Below are 27,915 nucleotides of genomic sequence, written 5' to 3' on the forward strand. Positions count from 1 at the left end.
TCAAACCGATTTGCAACCGAATGTTCGTCACTTGGAGAGCATTCGTCTTTAATAGTGGTTCTGGGGTTCGACACTGGGTCGGATCATACAATAAATATAATTTTATTTTAGTTGCTGTCCAGCCAGAAACTCGGCACTTAGAATTGGAGTAAGGTGCATACTGCGTTTTGAACACGGTGCTGCATTTGCAAGATTGATTGATTTTTTACTTTCCGATTATCCGGATACCCCGCTAAACCGACATTTTTTGACGAAACGATTAAAGAGGTCTCACTGTACTCACATCTACCATAAATCGTAACTTATAAATTTCGCGTTATGCTTTCTGTTGACATTTGACAACTCTTTTTTGCAGACTCCCGTCAAAATGCAATCCAAGTCAATCAATGCCTTCACTTCCAGCTTTACAGTACTGTTAAGTTTTGTATTATTGTGCAATTTTTATACTTTCTTCCTTTCCACTTGCGTTTTTTGTCGTCTAAACTAAAGAAACTTTGCTGGCATTACATTAAATACAAACAGTAATTTTGTAAACGTGCTGGAATCGGAAGACTTTCTTTATGTCTTTTGATATTTCTTGACTTTCTGTTTTTAATGTTTCGTTTGTTTGTTTTCATTTTTATTTACCTTCGGGCCCTTAAACTAGCCTGTACCCTCACAAACCTAGCTTAGGTGGGATCAAAGTGTGGAATAGAATAGGATAAAGATATCCGACATTCTGTATAAGTGCCGCCATCTATGGGAAGCGCAAAATGTCAGAGATCCAAAATGTTAGAGACCTTATTTCGTTTAGATTATCCAGCACTATTTTATTATTTATTAAATTGCTTTATTATCTATTTTATTATTTATTAAATTTATTAATTATTTAATATTTTTAAATTTATTTATTACTAGTATTATTACTAGTTATTTTGTCCATGCCAGCGAATTTGTCTGTTTTGTTTTTTAAGTTTCCAGGTAAATTATTACAGAATGAAACAAACAAACAGAATGAAACTAGGCTACAGGTGTGCCGCACATCAGTTTTGACTTTGTCTAACAACAACAGGCCATAACGCGACCATCGTCCGTCTCTTATTGCCTTCTATAAAATTCACACATTACATTGCGACATACCGGCTAGCACCCTAACATTTCATAGGTGAGGTAGCGTCATGAGTTGTCTCTGTCATCTGTTCTACATTAAAATCTTAAGTTTTCTTTTTTTGTCCCCATATGCTATGAGTTCGCCCAAACTTGTTGTTTCAATTTAACGCATTTGCGGTGGTTATTTACAGGTTACAGGTAATCATATGAAATGAAACATCGATAAACAGGTAGGCCGACTTCCCCTGGCTTTAAGAGAAGGCGGTTGCATACTGTAGGTCTAGCTGAAACCTACCAAATCCTGTACCTATAGTATTTGGTTTGTTCTAACTGTCTTTATCCCGCTTCTCTATGCATCAGTATTGCAAAGTGGGGGATCTCCCGTACCTAAAGAACCGTTCCGACGACTGTCACCTTGACGCAGTGGAACGGCTTACTTGTGAAAACAAAGAGCAGTTGACTGTTTGGCATCATCAGATGCATTCAGCTTTAACAAGCGTTTCAAAAATTAAGTCAAAACTCTCGTTCAGAAATTTCGCCTTTCCGCCCACAATTTGGACAGCGGTAAAAATGGGATTATTAAGTCTCAAACCTCCTTTCAAACGCCATGTCACAATGCACTTTGGAAGGTTAGGCCTACAGGTTTCTTTCAAATCATTCCCAGTGATATGGTTATAGTTGAAGGCTCAAAATTGTAATAGGCAGCAATATGTTGAAATGGTTATCTCGTAAAATATTCATTGTTTCCTTGTGATACAATTGTATCGAGTAGATAACTGCCAGCGTGAATTAATAGTCGTCAGTTTCTTTCAGCGCACAATTTCGCAGCGAAACAGATTAAACGTCTGTGTAAATTCAGTTGTCGACCTTACATAGCTTTGCGGTCCACGACATTTATGCACAAGGTCTACAAGTCCAATGCTTACGAAAACAAGAAATGTATTTATCGACCTGTTTTGTTTCCAAAAATTCGGCAACTGATGTTAGAAAACCACCTCATCTTATCTTGTGTTCTTAACTTAACTGACGTGCACGGTCAGTAACGCATGTTTAATACGAAAACGACTTTCTACACGAGGTTCTGACATAAAAGAAAACGTAAAAGAACGCAATTCATGTTCAAAACATACAAAACGATGCTTGTTGATTTTTAAATCCTGGAAATATGAAAGCAAAATGTTTGTTATTAAAACAATGCAAACACCGCCTACAAAGTTTTGGAAATGGCGCAGTTTACTAAAATTATATTTAAATTCTTCGGTCGTATTATTTCCAATTTACACCTATTTTTTAGTATTATTACACCTATTGTGTTCCATTGTATCCAGTCTTACATACAGGCCTACAGTGTTGATTTCTGTGTACTGGGTATTAATTGTATTTATTGTAAACAGCGTTATGGTTTAAATTGTGTGTTTTACTCCCAAACCAATAAAGTTTATAATTTCGAATGTTTAAAGAACGAGTATGCCGCTGTATAGTTCTGGCGTTTCACACATCAACTTCGTACTATAGCTCCCATGTTCGGTTCCCTACCCAGGCATTTGACGCGTGGTTATTTACGGTAATAAACCCAATACTATTCACGCTCTTCTCATTTACCACTTTGTAGCTCGTTTGCTTCGACGCCGCAAGTTCCAGGTTCGATTTCCAGCCATACAGCCGAGTCATGAGTGAATAAAACACAATTTGGAGAGGTAGTTATCTGGTGTTCGGCCGTAAGCCACTTATCAGTTCTTAAAACTACGGTGCCTGCCCGGATGAAGGCACAGTTTATGGAGCGGCACAGTAGTGAGCATTTTTATTTGGATCGTCTCTTCCGAAACATATATATTTGAAACTCAGAGCAAAGCAAAGAAATGGATCTAGCAAGATTGCTCGTATAAATTCTGCCTCTTAGCATTACTACATAGCAGGTGTGACTATTGCATGTATACCATTTGTAATGGAATGATTGGTTATTGTTGTTGAACTTGACTGTACCAGTCACTCCAATACAATCTTTGATTGTCTGAATGTTTATTGTCTTCGATATAATGAGTCTCAAGGCCGTTGTTTGCTTAATCAATCCTAGACTCGTTTGTTCAGCTAAAAGCTGATTGTCTTGCAGAGCTGACAAACAGAGTTGTCCGACCTGGCACTGAGTTTATCTTAAATTGTACTGTTCAGTAGTTTGCACAAGTTTGTTGATTGTATAAACTGGTTATATTGTTTCTTCGTTATACGATTACAAATTGACAGAACATTGGCACATCAACAGCACTTCATTCAACAGTCAATGTAATAGCATTTTTGGCTTAGCTATATTTAACTGCATTAGATTGCTGATTGCTGATTATTCCCAGACTTGTTAATTCGTACTGTATCGCGCTAACAAACTTATTTTCGACAAACTGAACGCATACGAGAAAGGCAAAATATTACGTCACAACAATGGTACAGGAAATGATTGCGGGTCGTGTTACTCTTTGCTAAAACGACGCATAAGTATTAGAATTGTAAATCTCACATAATCTGTATATTAGTTTTGGTTATAATCACAATATTATCACACATTCATTGTCATGATCTTATTCTGGTACAACATTGTACTACGCGACGACCCCGTGACGCAGCGGTAGCGCATCTGACTCCAGATCAGAAGGTTGTGTGTTCAAATCATGTCGGTGTCCTTTAAACTTTTTATCTCAAAGTCATGATTCTGACGAACGGCTTCAGGTCAATTCAATTCCCGGAGAATTCGACTCAAGATAACTAAAACTCAGGATGACCCAATCAACATCTGTGGGTTGAATAATCCTTGCGTTCAATCATTCTTGGTTTCATAGCACGTTGGTTGAATTGTCCAGAGTTGAAGCGATCGTGGGTTAAATTGACACCCTGACGAACAGAGGACAATGCATAGCAGGTGGAAGGCGTTGCTTACATGATCATTGCACGCAGCGCGGTCACGGAAATGATCGCGCCCTTTGTCATTGACATCGGTGCAAAGGATGACGTTTCGAGTCCTCGCAAACTTCAACTTAATTAATTTTTCCAAATTTTTTTTACCTAATGTTGGTAACTAAGTTGATTAAAGATGGTTACTCCCAAGAAACGTTGTAGCTCGCGATATATCTCACAGAAAACGGAGGAAAAGGTCTTGGGTTCAGCTCCCCGTACAGCTATGTGATTGAATCTTTTTCGTTTCAAAATTTAACAACTGATGCATCATCGTTGGTTATATACGTTGCACCACATGGTATGTATGTGCCACTTCGTAGCTCGTGTGCTTCGACACTGCATTCGGTGCTGCAGGTCTTAGGTTCGATACCCGGCCTGGGTATCGGCAGCAGCATGAAATGACCAGCGTGAAAGTCAGTAGCCTCAAACACAGAGTATGAGGTAGGACAAGGGGTCCGGCCGGAACCGGGGAAGGGATTCGTGGTGAGCACTGACGATTATAACAATTTTTTATTTCGGTAGGTTAATGATTAAGATATATATTTGAATTTTTTGACAAAATAGCTTTCTGCGTTTGGCTCGATTGGATAAATTTTGCCTACTGTGGTTGGTGCTAATTTGTAGTTGTGTAGCCCCGAACCTAATCCATGCGGAGTCGGCTTAAATAAAGCTCGCCTGTTTTTCTCACATATCTCGACTAACAACGTTGTCGCTACTCTTAAATCTACCATGTAGCTGTATGTTCCAAACCCTCACAGCCCGATTTTTGACTGCGTAAAGCCGCAGAAAATAATTGGTTCAGAGAAAACTTAAATACGTTCCAAGTTGGAACTTCCAACCTGCCATCAAAGGCGAGTGTATGGTGTACCGAAACAATGTTTTTCCCCCATCTACTGTTTTAAGCATTTTGCTTGAACACATCACCCGTTCGACTGCTTCGGTTTTTTAAATTCTTTTTTTGTAGGTTAACTTTTATGGTTTTTAATGGCCGTGCTGGTAGTTACAAGCAATTGCTACCTTTATTTTTGAACATGTTTTAAGCCTTCTCGGCTGTAATTTTTTCCCCTTCATTAGCGCATACTTGTCAACAACCGGCTTGATCTTTTCGTCCCCACCGTGTTATTACTAAAAATGAAATGATTGAATTGGAAATTGATCATTACAAAAGTTGAACATTTACCGTTTGAGCAAGTCGCGCCCTAAAACGATCGTGTAAGGAACGTATCTCTGCAACACAGGCATCCATCTTTGTTTTGTTATCATTCAACTCAAGATGCAGTGCTCGAAATGAGCAGAAAAATTAGTACGTATTTATCTGATCATATGCAAGTCATTCCTAAGACAGTTACTCATTAGCAATAATCACGCCATGAGATGAGATTCGTAGGTATTGCTGTAAAAGTCAACAAACTTCATTGTTCAACTTCCGAAATGGCAGAAGCCGCAACGCCGGCACGTGACAGAGACGGATGTTACTGTACAACATCGACTGGCGCGGTACACAACCCAATATGACACCGGCACACAACGTAACTGCACCTTGACGTTCCGAAAGGGCGAAGAAAATACAAATGAGTGAGCACGGCAAGAAGAAATGCGCAAAAACTGTCACGCTGTTGGGCAAAAATAATTTTAATTATTGAAATAACCACTGTGATGAAATTCAACAAGAATCGAAAACCAGGAAATTTATGAGTTTTGTATCGGAGTCTTAAAAAGTCATTGGTCTTAAAACAAAACAGTCGGTTCCCTCCAAGCTGTAGCTGGAACCATAGCAAGCAACACCAAGCAACTGTCAAGATGGGCGGGAAACCTCCAACAGAGACATACAACGAGATGCAAGCCAAAAAGGATTCGAGAGCTTGATAAATTGCATTAAAACCAACTTGAAAAGCCCCTGATTTGAACGGCATCCCGGCTCATCTCTATGACCGAAAACGTATTTTTGATTTGATTAAATAAAAACTTTAAAACACAAAACTAACTATTTCACCCCCACCGAACTTTTAAATTGGTCACACAGCCCATTGTTTTAGCTCTTTAGAAGCTAATGGAAAATCGTTTTAGCCTAAAAGGAATATCTAGTACATGATCATGATGGTTAATATAATCATAAAGCTTGTCAACAACAAAGCTTCACCCTCACCACTAACCACGGCAACGACACATCGAGAACAGCGCCCCACAAAGACCAGTCTTGCCCCTGTTCTGTTGAACGTCCACAACCATGATGTCGTGCCGCTGATACAATGACTGGTGGGCTTGTGTTGCTCCTTCACATAAACGTAACAATGATCTTCGTTTATGCCATCCATCCATCCGCTCAGACAGACGCAAACATGTCCCTCCCTGTTACAGCTCGACTGGACGCCATGTCATAAACCTGGAGGACAATGGAATAACAACCGTTTATTATGACGTACAATTGATCAATTGTTAATATTTCTATGGATATAATTTCAATTGTTTGACATTACAAAATAAACAGCACAAAACATTTGGTGAAGGTGGATTTGAAACATATTAACCTTCAGCAAAGTACAACAATACCTTTTTGGTTCAGCAAATAATACTACCAGTGGCTTTAGCTAATTGCATATTTGAATTCGAAACAACCTTGTTTCAGAACAACAACACTACACTACAATAGTGCACAGCGGACATATACAGACGAAACCGGATACTTGTTCATCAGTGTAATGAATAAATCATTAAACTACTTCAGATTCAAAAATTCTAAACCCAGTTCTGTTTAAGGCAACCACTTTGTCATGAACTATATATGTAGGAATGTTAACAAGACCAATAATTATTGCACTGAACATAAACTGATGATGGAAGTTCAGATGTAGATGACTGTATGGGACACAACTCGTTCAAGAGCTCGAAGAAACCAAACTCTTCAAGGTGTTTGATGCCTTACCACTCTCCACAATCTCAAGTGATCTCCACTTGTGCTGAGGTCACGATAATCCGATTTGGGATCAGGAATCCACATCGTTTTTCTGCACGGATGTGGATGGTTAAACATGCTCTTGGCCTTGAATTCTGCCCTTTGCTCATCAAGTTAAAAAATTTGATGAAATTTAACTTGGCCATGAGCCAACAACAAAATTGATTATGCTTAGAATGGTGCAATTACATTCTTGGTATAAACAATGACATTTATTAATGTGCTTATCTTGTACCAAGTCTTATGTGTTGATCAGATAAGTTTCTTGTTTAAAGTGAAAATATTTAAAGTAGATCAGATGAAAGTTGTTAAGACAAAATTTTAAACCAACCAAGAACTCGAGAAAGGGCAACCCACCATACATTGTGGTAGTGTGCAGGAGAGCAAGCTTAATAGGCACAAAGTCTTTGACCATCTTTCAATATTCTTTTATACCTGGGCTAGAAATTTTTATCAGCATTAATTGTAAAACAAACAAAACACATAATGTACTTTCACCATTTAAGAGAAATGCATAGAAGCTAGCTTAGAAAGCTATGTAGGATTGCATAGAAATGACGAATTATTCAAGCAGGTAGAAATCACACAGGTCGATGAGGCCTTTGAGCTCAATTACTTTCACAACAAGCACAAACTATTGAATTAAATGAATTCAAATTAAGCGAGTATACTGAATATCTGATCAAAAGCTACAGATTCGACAAAACGACAACAACTATAATTAATTTATCCATGTAGAAAAGGTATTATGTACTGTGATGACACCATTTTACACACAATCACAAACTATCTATTAATATGCAGAATATAACACACAATTCCCATTTACCTACACTGTCATCAGGTTGCTGCACAATAAACTTGCGGAGACACTGCTTGATTTAACTTGCTATTCGGTCTTAATTTACCTGCCGAATTAATGATCTGACTCCGTGGTTGCGTGCGGTTAGAAATCTCTAACCTTAACGTGTTACTACTGTTATTAACCGAAAGCTATTACGATTAACAGATACAGTTTATTAGAAAACAATCCTTTATTGTAGGAGCTGTACAGGTTCCGATTATAATACGTTCACAACTTAACATTCATCATTTAAGACAAGTTTAGCAAATTACATTTTAACGCGACTGACGTAATACGTTCGTACGATTCAATATCTCTGACTGAGCGTCTACACGCACAAAAGTTTAAGCTTATAACAGCGTGGAGCGCTGTGAACGGAAATATTCAACACAAAATACACGAACATTTCAAAACGCGCGAACGATGAACACAAAGCGTTGGCAATGGGAATTACATTCAGTTAAAACTAGGATGTTATGAAATCGCCTGGTAACGTACTAAACGGCGTTTTCACATAAAGTTATTTAGAGCTCGTTTCCAAATGTTGCATAACGATTGCCGTTTTTAGCAAGTTGCAGCTGCAACCAGATTGCATCTGCAGCCAAATTGCAGCTTGCAGAATTGCTGATTGCAGTTTTGTCAATGAACAATGTTTCAGTAACTAAATGGCGCATACGTTCTCACAATTGATATATCGGTCTTGGTTGTGGCTCCCAAGCCACTACAAACTCACGCACTTACACTTTGTTGTTGTATTCCTCGAAGATGCCAATGGTGAGTCGAAACTTGTCGCTATGTATGCTCGAGCTTGCGCCATGCACTTTTTATGACACGTTATATTTGTAGATTTCTTTCAGCTTTGCTATCGAGGATATTTCTTTAAGTCGGTGATGATCATACATCTCAAATGAAGTGTCAGATGTAATGAATGAGGTCAGATAGGTTGTAAATCTCGTGTAATTTACAAAAAAATTTAGAAACATTTCCTATACTGCAAAAAGAAAACAAATTTATTAAGTGAGAAGAGTATTTATTAAGGTTGGATAGCTCTGGAGCCCAATTAATAACTTAATAAAGTTGGACATTAAACAAGATGCCACAATCGGATGCAGTCTAATACTGTAATAACACAACAATATGTTATGTAACAATCGCCAGACTCAAAAGCATGCCAGTATAGCTAAAGCCAGGGGGTGCAGTTCAGTTAAAATCCGGGTGCATTTTATCTTGTTGGCTAGGTAGCCGAGTGGTTGCAGTGCTGGCCTTGCAATATTTGAAGCTCGTGTTCCATGTTCAATACCAAGAGACGTTATACGGTTGCAATGAACTTGGGCGAGGCATTAACGACACCTACTGCTGTTCAGTTGACCTGATGTACAGCCGGACTGCAGAGTATGGCCATTTTCTGAAAAATCTTCGATGTGCCAAACAACGAAAAATGACAAATGCGGTGTGGAAAAATGCTCAGCTGCAATGGAACTGCAAAATTACACATTAATGTACACAGTTTCACTTGTTTAATCTTTAACTCAATTGAAAATTGAGTGCACAGAACTTCTGTCTAAGTTATTAAGGGCAATATAACGCACCTTAAGTGCGGCAGAGAGTCTCATTAAAACCAGTATTGAGTGCGCCTATGGATATGCCAAACTCTGCAGTGTGTAAATACCTCAAGAAAACCTAGATACACAAAAGCAGCAATTTCATATTTGTTGTATTTTTAGTGATACAGAAGACTGTAAAATTTTATCATCGACAACATGTAACACTGAAAACTAAACTCGAACCCACACATCTCAGACACATTGACTGTTTGCTTGCGCAATGGGGAAAATGCCAAACAGAAAAACGCTAATTACTACCAGGGAGGCGTGTACACGTTATTAGAAAACACAAGTGCCCGAGGGAGCAAACACATTACGGTTCTATAACACAAATCGTATCAATATCAATGGTTGCTTCACAACCAACAGTACGAGCCAGTTGACAAACGAGCATGAGCGACTAAAATCACAACGACAGTAATGAAATGCGTCATAAATTACGCCAGCGAGTCAGGCAATACGGCTCCCCATAGGCTAGAAAGGATGTCTTATTGCTAGAATTCTACACATCTCGTTTTAGTATGAAATATCGTATTGCACGAATTTAGAACTGTTCACCAGGTCCATTGAACATGAGCAAGCGTCCTTAATGACTTGGCCAAGGGTCTACTCGGTTACTGAGCCGAAATGATGGAAATAAGAAACGACTGATGAAATAACTGAAAACATCACAAAATCATAACGAAAAGTGACGTAAACAATTAAGCTGGAATACCTACTGCAGTCTTTCATACCTTTGTCTTGTAACGCCGGCTTAAACAGAGAACTTTAGGCTTAAAACTTAAATTTTATATTTTTGTCTATCTTTTCGTTGGTAATTAAGCGATCAAGCGTAGATTTCCATTCAATGAGTACTAAATGTTTTTGCGGAAACATATTTAATTAGTTGTTATTGTAATAGTTCAAATTTTACCACCCTAAAATTTGGCGCCCAAAACAACTTCATAGTGTAATTGGTTTACAATCAATCAAGGTTTTATCAACAAGAGCGTTTTATCGGTTAAATATATTTGTTTGATCCACAAAATCTCTCAGGTCGCTAACCATCAAACCTTTGCAAATATCACCATATTGAGTGAGAGCAAAAAACTCTTAGTCTGGTTCATCTGTGGCTGTCTCTGCCCATTGACAATGATGCTCTCTGCGCATTCTCCAGCGAATATTCTCCGATTGTGAAAGCCGACTTGGACGACGACTCACAGAGCTTTCTCGACCGCTGATACTCAAGTCTGAGAGCACGAAAAATTCTTCTTGACTCATCATGAGGCCGCGTGTCTTTTTCGGCTGCACATTCGCAGACATCAATCGGCCAACACGTGAGAGAATAGAATTGTATTCAGCTGGCAACGAAGTTAACAAATGAACGGCTGAATAAATTGGAACGGTGAACAGAATATAAAGCAAAGCAATCAACGTTAATTAACTTGGGAATGTAAACAAATTCGTTAAAACAAAGAAATCAAAGGAAATTATAACTAACATGACGTGGCGGTGACATGACGCAAACAGCCACAGATCAAACTGGTCGCCAGTGATAGAATAGAACAACATTAATTATCAATAAAAACCAATGAACAAGTTTCTATGATAAGAAATATCGAAACTATCACAACAAAATAGCACAACCATATACGGTGTTTACAAAATCAATTAACTCGTATGTGACAAACAAATACAACTGTTACGTAACTATGCAAACTAATACAGATATAAGTCACTTTTAAGCGACATTTCAACAGTTCTTCGCGTGGCGCATCAGGATATACGAGAACTGAATGTCTAAAAATCTCGAGTTCGATTCCCGACCAGGTCGCGATTGACAAAATATAATCGCGTTGGTCGCTCTTACTTTTGTGTAAAAGAATCGATTTTAAGAACGGTATTTACCGAAGTACAACCAATTTCTTGCTTGAAGATGACTACGTCACACGGAGACGTCACTTTACTTTCGCGAGCGGAGTTCGACAAATTTACCATCGCGCCGACCAAGATCAAGACCAACCCACACTTCCAACTATAAATTAAAAGTTTGAGATTAAATTCCTCTGCAATGTTCAACTTCACACAAACATAACAAGACATAAATAATACCGAGTCATCCAATTGGTCAAGGACTCGTTGAATTTCAGCAATTTCTGATTGGTTCGCAACGCGCTTCCCTTCTGTTGCGTCATCATCAGGGAAGCAATTGAACATAAGCAGCCTAACCTCGATTTTGTTGAAGAAGGATTTTGGAGGAATCTTCGGGATTATGTTGTCACCGATATAAAGCACTCTGATCTAGAGTTAAAATGTTTGTAAAATTAAACTACAACATGGTGTTATAACAAAGACTAATATCCTATTATTTAACTCATACAAGTTAACTGGTTAGTGTTAACTAATTAATAACTAACTAGCATGATGGTAGCTTAGGCCTACAGTAGCCTACTGGACCAACACAAATTCTTCGATTTTGAGAAAAATAGAATGAATTTTAAGCGACCAACTTAAACCACGATCGAGTATTCGTTGCAGAAATAAAACTTGATATTAAAGTCGCAAAAATATTTTTACTTTTGTAAAAATTTGAAATTTGCTTCTGGCCAAACCTTGGTCAGATGCTGCTGATTTTAGCCTAAACTGAACCGATCAAATTTTGCCATTTTTCTCAATAAAACGAACGAATTTTAAGCGGCCAGGTTTACTGCGCATTCCAGATCTATCAGCGATTTAAACAATAAAACTTGCGCGGGGAAATTACGCCCCGTTGAAACAAATTAAAACAAAATATTTCGACCAACAACAACGCACAGAATCTCAGCAAACCATGTTTGCTTAAAAGCGGGAAAAACTATTATGACGTCACAAGCAAAACACAGGCGCATTGTTACGACACATCGAGTTCGCAAACAAAGTTGAAGACGAACGAAAAAGTAGAAAGTAAAATAAATAAACAAACCTTTCCTGGCATTGCTTGAATTGCCTCAAATAATCGGCCGACATCTTCTGGTTTAGAAAAGCAACTGATCAGATCAAGCGACTTGATGCGTTTCTCAACTTTAGTGAGAATAAACAGGAACGAGTCAATTTGTGATTCTGTCAACTTGATATTGGATAAATCCAGATTTTCTGGGAAGAGTTCCGCTGCATTCGTAGTGAGCTGCTCGTCAGTGCTGCATTCTTGGTGAGCTGCTAACCCTTCTGTGAGTTCCGCTACATACGTGGTGAGCTGTTCGTCATTGATTTGAAGAATTTGTTCATAAACACGCAGCAATTCCAGTACCTCATGTCCTAAACATATATAACTTTCGTTTTCACTTGTTTTACATTTAAATAACTGTAGGCCTATCTGTGACTTGAACCTGGTGTAGGCTAGGCTACAAGTTGGTTACAAGCGAATGTCAAAAACACATTTTATGACTTACTGTGGCGCCCAACACACAAAGTTAACCGTAGATTTAAATTAGCGTCACAGGCATAGGCTATCTATTGTTGCAACTGAACACGATTACGATCGCAGCAACGCTATAGTTCTAATAGCACAGAGCCTAGGCCTAGGGCAAAAAATTAAGGATCTTGATAAAGTGCCCTGTTAACCATGGCTCGTAAAATCGTAAGAAAATCAAAATTTTTTACAGAAAAAATTAAAATGAGAGACCAAATTATGCGTGCTGTTGATTGGTTGAGGTAAACAGTTCGAAATTGGAGCAAGACCAACAAATATAAAACATGACTGTAACATGAAAATGGATAAAGACAAGCTCGGCAACCAGACCTCAAGCAGTGAAAAATCATGACCATGTTTAAATCAGTAAAAAAGATTTTTATACCATATAGCTATAGATTTAAGCTGTAAACTCATTACCAGCATATTTAAAATGACATAGTTCATTACATAACATAGAACTCAAACCAAGTACTGAGTATAGTTTTATCAATTAGGTATAAGTCACACAACTAAATATGTGTGACATTTTTACACATTGGTTCATTCACACATAGAACAACAATTATCTCCACTGTACAAAACACAATCCATCACTTGGCAAATGATATGTCAGTAATGGAACGATGTATTGCAAAAATAATATCGACACATTGAAATAAGCTACTCAGCCAAAAAATCAAATATATTTATACAAAACATGCTAAAAAACGTATTACCTCCATGATATCCGTACTGATACTTCTCCAATATGGGAATGATTTCTCTATGCTGGAAATCTTCTGAAAATCACAAAACAAACATATTTACACCAGAGCTATATGCACATACTAATTTTCGTCCTCAAGTACAAGTACTTAGTTTAAATACGTATGAGTACAACTATCAGACCAAGTGGCATAGGCAACATAGCAACGTTGCATAGCAACTGAGTACTTTATTGTAATACAGTATAAAAATGATTTTTAAGGGTCTAATGACGGAGTTGAAGATTTTTACAAACAGAATGATTTTTAATTCCTACAGTCTTAAACACAGTAGGTGAATACAATGATCGAAAGGTAGCCACGAAAAATAGTTGCATAGATGACCAGTCATAACGGACGGTAGCTTAAGCTTATAAATTCACAAATTTATTTAGGAAAAATGTATGCAATGTATGATAATATGCAATAACACATCAAATATAAAGATTGACAAACGAGTATCATACCAGTTTAAGTATTTTAAAAACAATCAAGTACACCTGAGTACTGGAAAATTAGTACCCGGGCACTTTCGAGTACCACACAAATGGTATTTGAGTCAACTTTACTCAAGTAAAAATGCTCTAGTTTATGTACTAACATATACCTCAAGTGTTGCATATATCAAAACAAATAATACTTTGAATTTCCTTAAAATTTAGGCTAGAAACTAATAACCAATAGATGCATACCAAAGGTTTAAAAAAGACGGAATGTCACTGATCTTGATATATTTGCCATTTTGCCGTGACCTCACCATGAACCTACACACGGTTACTCTTTTCTGTTTCTTCCCCTTTCTGCTCTTGCACAATAGACATAAATTTGCCCAGAGCAGTGAGCTCTGTCATGTCCTAGGTTGATGTATAGAAGCATGATCAAAACTGATAAAAAAATAGAATTACAAGAAATATTGTTTTGTTTTAGAGCAGAAAGAAAAAAACCTGTATGACGAGGTCAGCGTTGCAATAGCAAGCTGAGATCAGTTTATGGTGAAACCTACCTTGAGAGGTTGCCTGTCCCCATGCAACATGGAGGATTTCGTGCATGTTTGCTGACACCACTTGGTGCTGTTTGTAACACACATGTCTAAAACATAGCTGCCACATAAGTAAAATAAAATATGCTGCTCATACCACCAATGTCCTACATCATGCATTCTGCTGTACAATATGCATATTCCATACCAATATGCATACATCTAAGTTTTTAAAAAGGACGAATTACCATTGATCTTGTTATATATGCTATTTTGCCTCGCCTCGTCATGAATCTGCACATGATCACTCTTTTCTTTTTCTGCTCTCTTTCAATCTTTTTCTGAAACCAAAAATGAAAGTAGAAACCAAACTGGAAGGTACGCTTGTAAAAACGAACGATTGCATGGGGCCTAAATATGCCGACCTCACATGAGATACCCAGTGTCAGGTTTAGGGCCTAAAACTGAGCAACGTGGGCCTGAACCTACCACACAAAAATATTCATTCAAAGTAGCACATCTGCACAAATACATTATAAGCAAAGAAAACTAACACTCTCGACCGCCTACTTTATTCCTTTTTCTGTGTTTGCTCAAATAACCAATTGCTACTAAACTTTCACTCATTCACTACGGTAGGCTTCTAGATGGGTGTCATGTTTTAAGCTTACTAACTCTTGCATCTCAAGATATTACCTACTTATTTGTTCATAATCCGGTGTCTATGAAGCATTAATCATTCGTATTCCAGCTGTACACAACACAATGAAAAACCATTGGTGGACCCGGTGGCTGTTGCGCTGTACCCAGGTTCAAGAGCACTGGTATAGTCATATATCACGACATTATTTCAAAACTTTGTATATCTATTTGAACATCCAGTCTGTATGCAGTCATCAACTGTGTTTAATATAAATAATCTCTTGACATGATGTAAGTATAATTCAACTAAACTATAGCACCTGAACCAAATTGTTGGGGTGTTCGTGATAATTTTTGATACTTTTTTTGTTTAGATGAATCCATTTTTAAAATTGATGAAAATGGGATGTCGACTTCTTTGGGGGGAGATAATTTCTGCAAAATATAATAATATCTAAAAGGAACCAGCAAAGTTCTAAGCAAAAATATAACATAAATATTAATCATAACTTTTACCATCTCAGTATAAAATGCTACCTGGAATCTTCTACATATAATGGAGTATTAACTTAAAACTTTCAATCGTATGCTCAAAATTCCTCAGAGAAGTGTCAAACTAGTAAAACCGGCTCAAAATTCAATATTAATTCATTCAAAATTCGTTTAAATTTACTGGTCTAGTCAGCTTTAAAATAACAAGCTTTGACTGCATTATTTATTATAATAACTAGGCTATCTTTTGCTGTTGATTTTGTTGTAAACTAAGAATAAAACTTTGTTGTAATTGTAGAAATAATTGCTGTTTAAATGAAACCATTTTTGAAAGTGTGAATGGAATATTACTATACTTTTCAGAGTCTGAGGATTTCAGTACAAACAACTAAAAATCCCTTGGGTCAGCCAAATTAAATCATTGAACCTCTAAGTAAATATTGTTATCCGGAACCCTAACTCGAAATTTTTGGTTACTCAAAATAATTCGACTTGCCCCAGCAAATGGCAAAATAAGCTGAAAAGATTTAATTTTAACTTTAAGGTAACAAGCTTCTGCTGCATTCTTTGCTTAATTGGGTATGTTTATTACGTCCACATTTAACATTTCAAAAAATTCTTACCACATGAAATTTACTTACCATTTCTTTGGTCTTTAACTCAGTGGTTTCTCGGCTACTTAACATAATCACAAACTTGCCATGTTCTAAAACAAACAAACAGTTATGATTGCCTCATTTTTGAGCTGCAACATGATCTAAATTTCATAAACATAAACCTATTTAAGATCAAAGTAAAATCAGCAGTGTTCTTAAAATTTGTCTTATTTGTAAAATGAAACACAAAACCACCACAAACTTTTTCACCTTTTTCCACAACTAATTTCTTCGTTTCTGAAGCAGACAAATGAGTGACAACTTTTGACTCATCTCTTAGGGTTGAAGATGAACTTAAGATGATCTACAGCAGGAAAACTTGTATTTATAAGAACAAAATGCTTTATTTTAAAAATTTCATGATTGAAATGTCATTATGAAAATAAAAAATACTTGACATAAAAACAACTTGTTACTTAATGATAAACTTCTTAAAACAAACATTTCGTTCATGTGTTGCTTAGCAACAATTTCTGATACAAAATATTTTATAAATTTGCAACCAAAAGCATGCACAGTGCAAAAAAATCTAAAATGAAGTTAAACTTTAGAGTGCCAACACATTTATCGTGTTTTATTTCATTATATACTGCTTCTAATTTAAAAAAAGAGCGTTGCTATCGAGATTGCTCTTAATAAAAGGAGCCCCCTTGTGTCCAACTTTGGATGTAATACAGCACAAAAATATCATTTATAAAACAAAATAATATCAACGATCAACGTAGAATTAAGCTGAATGGTTAAAGCTTCTGCCGATAAAAATGCTACGCTTGAATGACTTTGCTTATTTATAATAAAATTGTTACTGGATAAACATGAATCAACTTGTCATACCTCAGTTTCATTTTGCTGAAAGTGACGATCTTTCAGAGATTCAACTTCTTTTCTGATCTCATCAAATTCCTCTTCACTTGCACGGATAACTTTGTAGGAAGTCAGTTCAACTGTGAGATTATCTCCAGCCTTTTGCCAGTGATTGTCTATCAAATCTTGCTTAATCTTTCCAGACGAATATGCCTGCAGTAAGTTGGCTTCTGCTTCAGATCCTTTCGTTACTACCTCTACCAAGAGACTGCCCTGGCCATATTTGGTCACAAAAATGCTGGCAGCAGCACCACCAGCAGCGCCGGCAGCAAATGGAACAAATGCACTGGCCAGCTTTTCACGAGCAACTGGATCACGCAAACTGGCCATCACTGCAATTGTAGCTCCACCGACTAAAGTAATGGCTGAAATGCCTTTGATAGTAAAACCAAAAGCTTTAATTTCAGTCTGTCTGATAGTTTCGTGCCAGCCACCAGTTTCCCGATCTTGGTGATGTCTTTGGCGGGGAGGCTCAGGTTGGGCTGCACCTTTGTATATGTGCCGAGTATTAAAAATAAAACATAATATACGTGTTTATATAAATTTATGTAAAAAGAAACAAAGAAAGATGCATATAAAATTTGTTGCCATACTTTGCATTCTGTAGCTTAAACTGTTGAGCCACTATAACAAAAAGTTAAACAGTCTTTAGAGGAATGGTTCTACAACAGCAATTGTCAAACTTTTGGACCTCACAAACTTGTCTAAAAAATGTCGTTGACCACCATCATTGACTATTTGAAAAAAACTTGTAAAATAATCATTTCAGTCTTTCATACATCATAATTAAATAGTTACTTTATTCAAGTATTAATTATGTTTGACTACCACACACACACACTTTGCACAGGAGCAATAATAGGACCTGGTTGTTCTGCGATAGTTTGAGGAGTTCCATGTATAGTTGGCTCTGAGAATGAATAGACAAACACAAATATTAGCATAAAAGCACAACATAATCACCACATATATACAACACTAAGGGGCAAATGTAGAGCTGGGCAAGAGCTGTTTTAAAAAGAGCGTCACTCATGCTGTGGTGAGCACTGATTCACCGTGTGTACCACGCAATCTTAATCTCATTTTACAAACACCAGGTGGTTAACTGTAATTTGCTGCTCATTATTGTTAGATTAAGATATGATTTAGATATTGCTAGATTAGATTTCCATGTGTTGTGCTGATTGCAAACGTGAATATTAGCCAACCATTAGCTTAGTTAAAGTCATGCAACTACCATGAAATATTCTAGAAACAATTCAGAGGAAAAGTCTAATGCAAATACGTAATAACTCCTCGAGAATAAATTGAAGTAAGTTTGGTGAGACCAGGGCTTTTTGATGCTTGCTTTATTCCTATTCTGACATGCTATTTAGTGTGTGCATAGAATCATGTACTTATTTTAAATAACTGTGTTAAAGCAGTATTAAAGTTACTATAATTAAATAGTTACTTTATTCAAGTATTAATTATGTTTGACTACACACACACACACACACCTTGCACAGGAGCCTGACTAGGACCTGGTTGTTCTGCGATATTTTGTGGAGTTCTCTGTATTGTTGGTTCTGAAAATTAATAGACAAACACAGTTATTAGCATAAAAGCATAACATAATCACCAGATATAGACAACACCTAAGGGCAAAGATTCAACTTGTGTACAATGGAATCTTAAATGCGCTTTGTCAACACCGTAACTGTGATTTGTTGTGCATTATTGCTCATTATTGCAGATTATAGTGCGATGTGCTGATAAATAATTATATATTAGACAATCATTAGCTTAGTTAAAGTCATGCTACTACCACGAAATATTCTAGAATCAATTCAAAAGAAAAGGCTAACGCAATTACGCAATAACTCCTCGAGAATAAATTATCAAGTTTAGTGATACTCAATCTTTTTAATGCTTGCTTTATTCCTATTCTGACATGCTATTTAGCAGGGATGGGCCGATACGAACCCCAACCCGAAGAGATTCGCTGAATATCGCCTTTATGGAAGATTCGGGCGAACACGAATACCAACAATGGCAAACCCGAATACAATATTACTTTACTGACTTTCGTAAAAAATGATTATCTACTTTCCCGACAATGCTAAACTAGAGTCAGCAGTACTTACAATGAAGGTCGTTTTCCTAACGATTTTGCTTTTTCGATCGTTTTTTAAACACTATTTTATGAAAGAAAACAATTTGTTTATTGATGACGTCATTTTAGAAGCAAGACTTGACAACTTTTGGAGGAAATTTTATTGTTTGGTTCTAATACGAATAGATTCGGGATTTGTTCGTTTCGACCTTCATAATATTCGTGTTCGCAATAACCCGAATAATCTTCCTCGCGGCACATCCCTACTATTTAGTGAGTGTCATTCACTGAAGTTCGGTGATGTCATGTGCCATTTACAAGGCATAACATGTTGCTGAATATAATATGTTACTCAAATACTATTGTTGTGATATGTTATTAGCTATTAATCATGAGGGCAATACTAACATGCTGACATTAGTACCGTATTTTACGGACCATAAGGCGCACTGTAAATAAATTGCTTTGATTAGTTTTTTGTTCATACATAAGGCGCATCATGCTATAAGGTGCACGATAAAAGTTTACTTGTTACGTAATAAATGTAAGCAAGTCACAATAGTACAATGAGCAAAAGAAAAAATGAGCCTAGTGAATATCACAGTTGCTAGTTGCTTTTACCGTAGTTTATTGTGTAAGACGGTGGTTTATTTATATAATAATAGTATCGGTACTGGTTTTGAGTGTAGGCAATAAAGCACTACAGTATTTGATCCATACATTAGGCGCACGATCAATTTATGAAGAAAAAAAAGGATTTAAATTGCGCCTTATGGTCCATAAAATACGGTATGATAATTAATTGATCATTCTTTAAATCTTATTTAAATATAAATAACAACCGTCTGAAAAGGTTTTACTAATGGTTAGTCAATATATCTACGTTGCTACAATGCTCTTGTTCGTCGATGTAAAGAAAAGCATTGCTTGTGGTTTTGCTCTTCTATAAGTGAATCAAATTATTACACATGGTTAACACTAGAAGGACGGGGCGCGTCAATTGACGCATTTTCAACCTAAGTGAATCTATAACTTTTAAGTGGTGCATCGCACAACCGTGATATTTCCTGACTTTTCCTACATTAGTGTTAGGTAACTAACCCATGAATATGAAGTTTTTATTTTACCGGTAGAGATAATTAACGTGGTCACTACCTAGAAGGACGGGGTGCGTCAATTGACGCATTGTTACTTCACACTACAAAAACCAGTTCTCGCAATAGAGAGCATTGTTTTCTTTCTGCTAATAATTACAGGTTTATCGAATTAGGTCACAGCTGCCAGCACAGGGGTGTAACAAACGTGTTGACAAACTATGCAAGTGGAATTTTCCGCAAAACAGAGTAGTTTCGTCACAAGCGCAGCCTAATATCGGAATTTTTGAAGTTTATCGAAGCGTAAGTGTAGTAAGAGTTTCTTAGTTGGATAAATTAGATGAATTAGATAAATTCGTCGGGTCGGTGGTTGCTCGTGGCGTGACAGGAGGGTGTAATTTCCCTGTGAAGAGTTTGTGGGGGAATTCGTGGGGATGTCCGATGTTTTCCCAAACCATGGCAAGAGACAGGTTTCTGGAGCTCATACGATTCCTTCGCTTCGATCTGAAGACGGAAAGGCGTAGGAATGTATTGCATGATAAATTTGCACTCGCTTCACAACTTTGGAACAGTTTTATATCAATCTGCCAAAAAGCACTCATTCCACAGTGGAAGATAACTGTGGATGAGCAACTATTGCCGTGTAAGGCACGCTGCAAGTTCATCCAATATATGGCCAATAAACCAGACAAGTTTGGTCTAAAGTTCTGGCTGGCAGTTGACGTCGAAAACAAATATTTATTCAACGGTTTTCCTTACGTTGGAAAAGATGACGCAAGGAGCCCCCAAGGGAGTGTGCCCACCAACGTTGTACTGAAACTCATGGCTCCGCTTTTTCAAGGAGGTTACAACGTCACTTGCGATAATTTTTTCACCTCAATTGACCTGGCGTTGCGACTTGCGGAAAAGAAGTGCAGCCTCGTAGGGACAATGCGCCAGAACAGGAGAGAAGTCCCGAAAGAGTGCAAGAAGAAAAAGGAGTTACGTGAAACAGAAGTGTTTAGGCACGACGGCTTGTATTTTCAATGCGATTGCTTTTGTTAATTAAAATGGACATAGCGGAAATGCGATTTAAGTAGTTTTTTCGGAGCAACAGCACAGTTTTCTCAACAAAAAACGTTAGATTTGCGCCGTTTTGACCTTTTGCATCAATTGACGCACTCCGTCCTTCTAGGTATACGAAAATTGCCGTCCTTTTAGTGTTAACAACTTGGTTCACCTGTGTGAGTCTCTCTGTCATCTTTAGCCTCAAAGTAGTCATTTTTATTTACTACATAGAATCATTTGTTAAAGGAGCATAAAAACTTAAATTTACTTTAATCCAACCATTTTTTGCATTCACAGCATTATTTGTACAGAAAAGAGCGACGAGCGGATAAATCTTTAAAAAGTGGGCCTGTGGTTTCGTTTCTAATTTGAAGAGTTTTGCTCTCAAGATTACTCCACAAAAAAGCTCTCTCAATTTTGAGCACTCTTGTGCCCAGCTCTGACTAATGGGTGTTACTTGCTATAGCAAATTTTCAGTGAAAGAATATGATATTAATTGGGATTGTGCACTTTCATAAAATTAATGGCTACATACATCAAGCCAAGTAAATGACTGACTTCTATAATTAATTTGTTACTCTTATAACCAACGATTTAGTAATGCCATTATAACTATGTTTGATTAAGTACTACTAAATAAAACACACACCTTGCTCAGCAGTATTGCTAGGATCTGGTTGTTCTGCGATATTTTGAGGAGTTCTTTGTATTGTTGGTTCTGGGAGTGAATAGAGAAAAACATATATTAGCATAACATAACCATGTCAGCAGTCTCCACATAACCACCAAAAAGATATAACGCTAAAGAGAGTCAGTTGTTAATGAAAATAAACAATTAACAAAATAATAATTATGATAGTGAACAGCGTAATTTTGATCGCAAAAAAAACACTGAAATTTTGACCATAAAAAGTATTTTTGTTTCCATTCAACAACACAACTTGAAAATTAGGAGCTAACCATCAGCAAGCAGCTAGTGACAACTACCTAAAGGCTAAACAAGTTCTGTAAAACTCCCAGCTATATATTATATTACTCTGAAATAATAAGCACCATCACATTGGCAAATATTTTTCTGGATTTTTCCAGCACCACCATTAACATTCCAGCAAAAATATTATTTTATTGCAACCAATCCCAGATTACTCTTAAATTACATGTAGCTCACCTCCTGGTTGACCAACATTTCCATAGATTTCTCCACCAGGATTATGAACATCACCACCAACATTTTCAAAGTTCATGTTGCGCCTGTTGTCTTGATTCTGAGTGTGCTGTACGAATTGTGGTGCATAAGTTAGGTGGAAAGTTCCTGCAGCTACTGCAATGAATAAAGACAAATTTAGAACTTAAGATATATACATGCAACAGAATGTCCGATAACATATATTTTCATGCTTAAGTGGTCTGGTAAAGTCTCTAGGTTCACACTTATGCAATACCCACGAGTGACTTGTCTTGTTATATTCCAGTGCCAACTGAAATTTCCATTTTTTGCTCTCAACATTTGTTATTTTTGCATTTTTATTGTGTGCGTAAGAATCAAAATACATCTATCGGTTTAATTGATGGAAAAGAACACCGTGACGTTACATCTTGACTCACCACCAGATGATGCAAGTTCTCTTACAATCTGAGCAACTTCTTCCCTAGCAAGAGCAAGTTGTTGACTTCCTTCATACTCAGTTATTGCCACAGGTTGACTTCCTTCATCTTGAAGATCCATCTCTTGCAATCTTCCTTCAACTTTATGTTTTTAAGAAAATTAATTTTGAAAGTTAGTTTTTTAATTAATTGATTAATTTTTTAAAAGAATTAATTGTTTAATCAGCTACTTTCTGTAACAGTGTTTGGAGGTGGTTGTTTATGTAATTGCCTGTTGTTGGCAACTTAGCGAGCTACCGTATATACTCAAGTATAGGTCGAGATTTTTGCAACTGATTTTCACCTCAAAAAGCAGGGGTTGACCTATGCAAGGAACAGGCCAAAGTAAAACCTCCAAGTCCAGCCGACAGCACGGTGACTGACGCATACATGAATTTGAACCGTGAACTTATTGCGCTTACTGGCCATTTCGTATAAATAACTTTACAACAACTCGCAAGCCTGCAGCTTGCACGAGATAAATATCACGTGACGCTTGCACGCATGAGACGAATATGGCTAGCGTCACACGAGTTCTTTGTAGGCTTGTCCTAAAGAAGGGCTGCTGAAGTTTACAATTATGCAGTCGCTGCACAATACTGGCAAGCTAGGCTGAAAAGTTCACTTAGTGGTGAACTCTCACCTATCCTTGAAATTTTCTTACAGTATGTCGATGCCAATACTTACATGAACCACCAAATCGACTTATACATGAGAGAATAAATAAAAAATCTCTGATTTTCAGTGAAAAAGTAGGCGTTGACCTCTACTCAAGTATATACGGTAAGCAGATTATTTCATGTGTGATATCAAAATATAACATGCTATTACGTGCAATAACTCATATATCTTTGTATAATGAAAGAGAGGGAAGCTTGAATAAAAAGCTTGCCAAATATCAGCAGAATATGTACCTCCATTAAAAGTTGTTTTGACAAGTATTTTATGAGACAATCAAAAATAGGGAAAAAAATGAAGTCTTCGCACAAATTATATAAAAACCCACAAACACAGGTCAGCAGCGATTTAAAAGTTTTAAAACTTAAAAGCAACAAGGAAACAAACGTATCTGCAAATTAAAATTTTTCACTTTGTAATTTGATGTCATTGAGTACAGAACATTTATACAATGCAAACAAACTTGCAACAATACAACACATTACCCAGTAGCTAATTACCATGGCGATGTTGTTCTTCTTGAGCTGCATCTATTGGTTGCGATTGGTCAACATTCTCATGAGAAGGATTACGGGTAAGTTGAAAATCTCCTTGTTCTTCTTCTTGGTCCATTCTCTCATATTCCAAGGATTTTCGTAAAATGAACTTCAACCAAGATACTACACATTTGGCAAATATCTTTACATCTGTAACATGTTGGTGGTTGATCAGTTTATCACGAACGTTAAAACTTATATTATGCAGGGTGCACTCAAGATCTTGCCAAAAAAAGGCCAAAAAATGCAGTCTGGTTTGAAAATCTTCGGCGTAACTCAAGTCCATAATGGAAAATGTGACAGCTGCACACATGAGGTTTATCAATGTGCACCACCAAATTTTTCTCTTCACGCCGATTTATAATGTGGTATAATGAAAAGATGGTTGTTTGAACGCTGACATATAATAGATAAACAAACAAAATTGAGGCTTCGATAAACGCCAAATTTTCGATTTTGCACACACGATTTCTCGATGAAAACTTTCATACTTTCCAGTCAAGATTCACGTAGAATGCAATGTGGTCTGTAGACGGCTGATTTGTAATGCTTGGATGATACTAAACGTTTTTTGCACATTTTATTTGTTTTAATCCCTGCTACAATTATGTCTTTAAATTGTGTTTTGTGCAAAGTATGTTTGTCAAAAACTTGCCCATAGTTAGGTTGCAATCTTGCAAATCTTGCCCGAGGTTAGTCTAGGCCAGCAGTTCTTAATCTTTTTTCAACTGCTTTCCAATTTATGACAACTACTAAACCCAACTTCCCCCCCTTGGGGTGATTGGGCAGTGGCTACATTGCAAAATGGGTATCAAACAAGAAGTAACGTATAATCTGTGTTTATTCACACCAAAACCTTTTTTTGTGTAAAAAAGATAAAGTGTTAATTATTTCCTCCCGGTTAAGAACCGCTGGCCTGGGCCTATAATCTCTTTTAAATACGCATAGGCGGGCAGTACCGCGATAACATAATACCGAATTACTGTACCGCAGTACTTTTTCAAAAAAGTACCGAATCTATGTATCAAATGTGTTAATGTTAACATGTTAATTAATCCTTAACACCAATTGTAGAATCTGTTGATCGTTTTTAATCTTGAAATATCAAGTAAAATTGCGAAAGAGTAACGTCTCATATGTTTTGACCTGGATTAAACGTTACCGCGGCAAATATTGCATTTGCTGCAGCATTTTTTTTTACGAAAACTACCGGTACCGACTGCGCACCTCTGTAAATACGTACATTTTTAAACTGTAACATCCACGATACCGTAATTAGCGCAAGGCCGCAAATCATATTTTAGAAATAAACGTTGTGACGATTACGTCACGACTCACGAGTTGTTTTGAGATGTTTGGAATTTAATCTGGGATCTTGTAATTCAGTGTTTACCAGACTTGAGTTTTCCTTAATGACGTCAGATAATTTCCTCGCTTGAACTGGTGTGTCACATATAAATACTGATGTAATGTTTTCAATCGTTCCTTTTCGTGTGATCGATTTCACTGGTTACTACAGCGCTATGTAACATTCAGTAAGCTTTGCCCGAAGGTGAAAACCTTTGTGTTATAATAAATAAAATGGGAACTTTATAATTTAGTAATTTGTATAGACAGAATCAAGCAACTAACAGCATAGTCACGCAAATTTGAGAAATGAGAACTCATCCATCGAAGCAGAAGTAAAACAAGTTATCAACCAACTATCATCCTCGCTCATATTCTAACAACTACCGCCAGCATACGCGGTCTTTATGACAGATATGTTCCTTGTGTAATACTTCACACAAGTAGTGCACAAGCGAATTATTTCTTTGTCATAACGTTATTAAAGCTAAGTGAATCACTTTAAGCCAAGTCGTTTTAAGTTGAACAGTAAGAGCTCTTGTATCTTCAAAAGTTTAAAAGCGACCACAATTATTTTCGATTATTAGGATATGTGCATCAAAGAGTTTAAGCAGGAACAACAGAGCAATAATCCTCACAACTTCACACCTTCAGTAGGATACTGGATGAGATTGCTAGAAAACTGAGAAACCGCATGGGGGGTTTACCGAAATGTTTTTTCAATTCGTCAGATACATCGACATCAAGCTTACAAGAAACAAACTTTTTTATTGTAGTCTTAATCAACAGCTTATACGTTGTTTAACTTGTATCTTACATTTACCATTTTGGATCAAGTTTTACATAAAACAAACCACAGTAGTGAATCATGTAAGTTTCTGGCTTACACATTTAGCAATGGCGATGGTTGCTTCCTGGTGTTGATGTGACAAAGGAGTTGTATCCAAGAAATGCAATTGACTTTATACAGGTGATTGGCCACAACGTTACCATTCCTGTGAGTTAAACCAAGATTTGCATTGTGATGTCACTATGGTAGCGTCTTTTATGGCAAACATGTTCAAATTGCTGAACTAAAATTGTTATATCAAAATTAACACATGTCGTGAAGAAACAGGTCGCGCATAAAGGGGACAAATTAAAAGCTGAGGTCGCCAAAACGATTGGTAAGCCTCAAATATCTTGACTGCAGTTAAACAACCATTGCAGCATTACTGATAATGTTGCCGCTCTTTGACTACTTGTTTCGCATACAACCAAGTTAAATTTCCCTGACGCCTAGAAATCGATAAATAGGCCTAGCGCAGGTAAAACAGACCCAGCGGCAAGGACAAAGTAGACTATATTGCAGGAAAAGCATTTTAAAGAAAAGTAAAATGTATGGCTAAGACAGAAACAAAAAATAACCAAATAAGGTTACCTGGCATAGTCAACTATATCACTCACGCAGAACAAAACCCAACCTTGTATATCATGCGGTTGCAATCTTTGCCATATTCCAAGTCCAATCTAACACTAACAAAAAAAGAATAAATATACTTGTATTACTGTGCAAGAGTAGTTCAAATGTTTGGAAATTGTTGGTTTGAATAAAATTACATCAAAATCACAAAATTTGCAGGGATTTGCATTCGTTTCCAAACAGGTGTCTGGCCAAATTTGTTCCCGCTACAAAATATAACTCAGGGTAAGTTTGTAGTGGACGTTAAAAAAATCCGTCTTCTCGTTAGTTGATAACATTATTATTATTGCTATTATTATTATTAACATTGCATAACATTATTGCTGATATCCGCAGTAAAGTAACACATGAACTAAGCACCATAAAGTCACAACCAAAGTTATAATTTTCTAAATTAGAAATCTTCACCACATATTGATGTTTCCTTTGTAGTATTATTCTTACAAGACACAAAACTGATTGTTATACGCTCGCATAAAAACGCCTTGTTTGAAAAGATTAGCCTACATTACATCTTACATTTTTGCAACTGATTCATCTGCTTAATATTTTTCCTATAGAGCGACTTAAGTTCCTAGTGTCACACAGAAATTTTCATTTGTTTATTTGATTTCTTATTTTGCTCGAATTCATGACCAAGCTTTGTTCGTACCTGGCTATAGAGTACTGTATTCCGACGGCAGCGACATTAGGAATTGAACCAGGAACAAACCAAACCTGGTTTTTCCAAACCAGGCGTTAGAAGGATATATACTTCATCTACTTTTATACAA

The 27,915-nt window shown here is 36.8% G+C and overlaps 1 protein-coding gene and 1 long non-coding RNA gene across 12 annotated transcripts; both read right to left on the reverse strand.

The window, feature by feature from the left end:
* Window positions 1–3,271: 3,271 nt before the first annotated feature.
* LOC143470268 (uncharacterized) lies at window positions 3,272–9,030 on the reverse strand. 3 transcript variants are annotated; one of them, XR_013119328.1, is made up of 2 exons: window positions 8,571–9,030; window positions 3,272–7,425 (listed from the first exon to the last, which is right to left on the reverse strand). It is a non-coding gene; the product is annotated as an uncharacterized LOC143470268 (long non-coding RNA). The 3 variants fall into 3 exon arrangements; XR_013119329.1 differs by having other exon boundaries at window positions 3,272–7,619; XR_013119330.1 differs by lacking the exon at window positions 8,571–9,030 and adding an exon at window positions 7,815–8,563.
* Window positions 9,031–10,750: 1,720 nt separating this feature from the next.
* Window positions 10,751–27,675, reverse strand: LOC143470250 (uncharacterized). 9 transcript variants are annotated; one of them, XM_076968264.1, is made up of 17 exons: window positions 27,551–27,667; window positions 27,101–27,195; window positions 26,568–26,675; window positions 24,298–24,483; window positions 23,081–23,221; window positions 22,644–22,796; window positions 22,125–22,193; window positions 18,739–18,807; window positions 18,081–18,149; window positions 17,210–17,727; window positions 16,586–16,679; window positions 16,361–16,425; window positions 15,548–15,662; window positions 13,580–13,642; window positions 12,375–12,706; window positions 11,525–11,713; window positions 10,751–11,447 (listed from the first exon to the last, which is right to left on the reverse strand). In XM_076968264.1, the coding sequence occupies exons 3-17, from the start codon at window positions 26,569–26,571 to the stop codon at window positions 11,376–11,378; spliced, it is 2,139 nt and encodes a 712-aa protein (XP_076824379.1). In that variant the 5' UTR covers window positions 26,572–26,675; window positions 27,101–27,195; window positions 27,551–27,667; the 3' UTR covers window positions 10,751–11,375. The 9 variants fall into 9 exon arrangements, 7 of the variants coding, with proteins under 7 accessions (XP_076824379.1, XP_076824378.1, XP_076824386.1 ...); XM_076968263.1 differs by lacking the exon at window positions 26,568–26,675; XM_076968271.1 differs by lacking the exon at window positions 26,568–26,675 and having other exon boundaries at window positions 27,144–27,675.
* Window positions 27,676–27,915: the final 240 nt, after the last annotated feature.

This window comes from Clavelina lepadiformis, chromosome 9, assembly GCF_947623445.1.
Source record: "Clavelina lepadiformis chromosome 9, kaClaLepa1.1, whole genome shotgun sequence".
Taxonomy (NCBI): Eukaryota; Metazoa; Chordata; class Ascidiacea; order Aplousobranchia; family Clavelinidae; genus Clavelina; species Clavelina lepadiformis.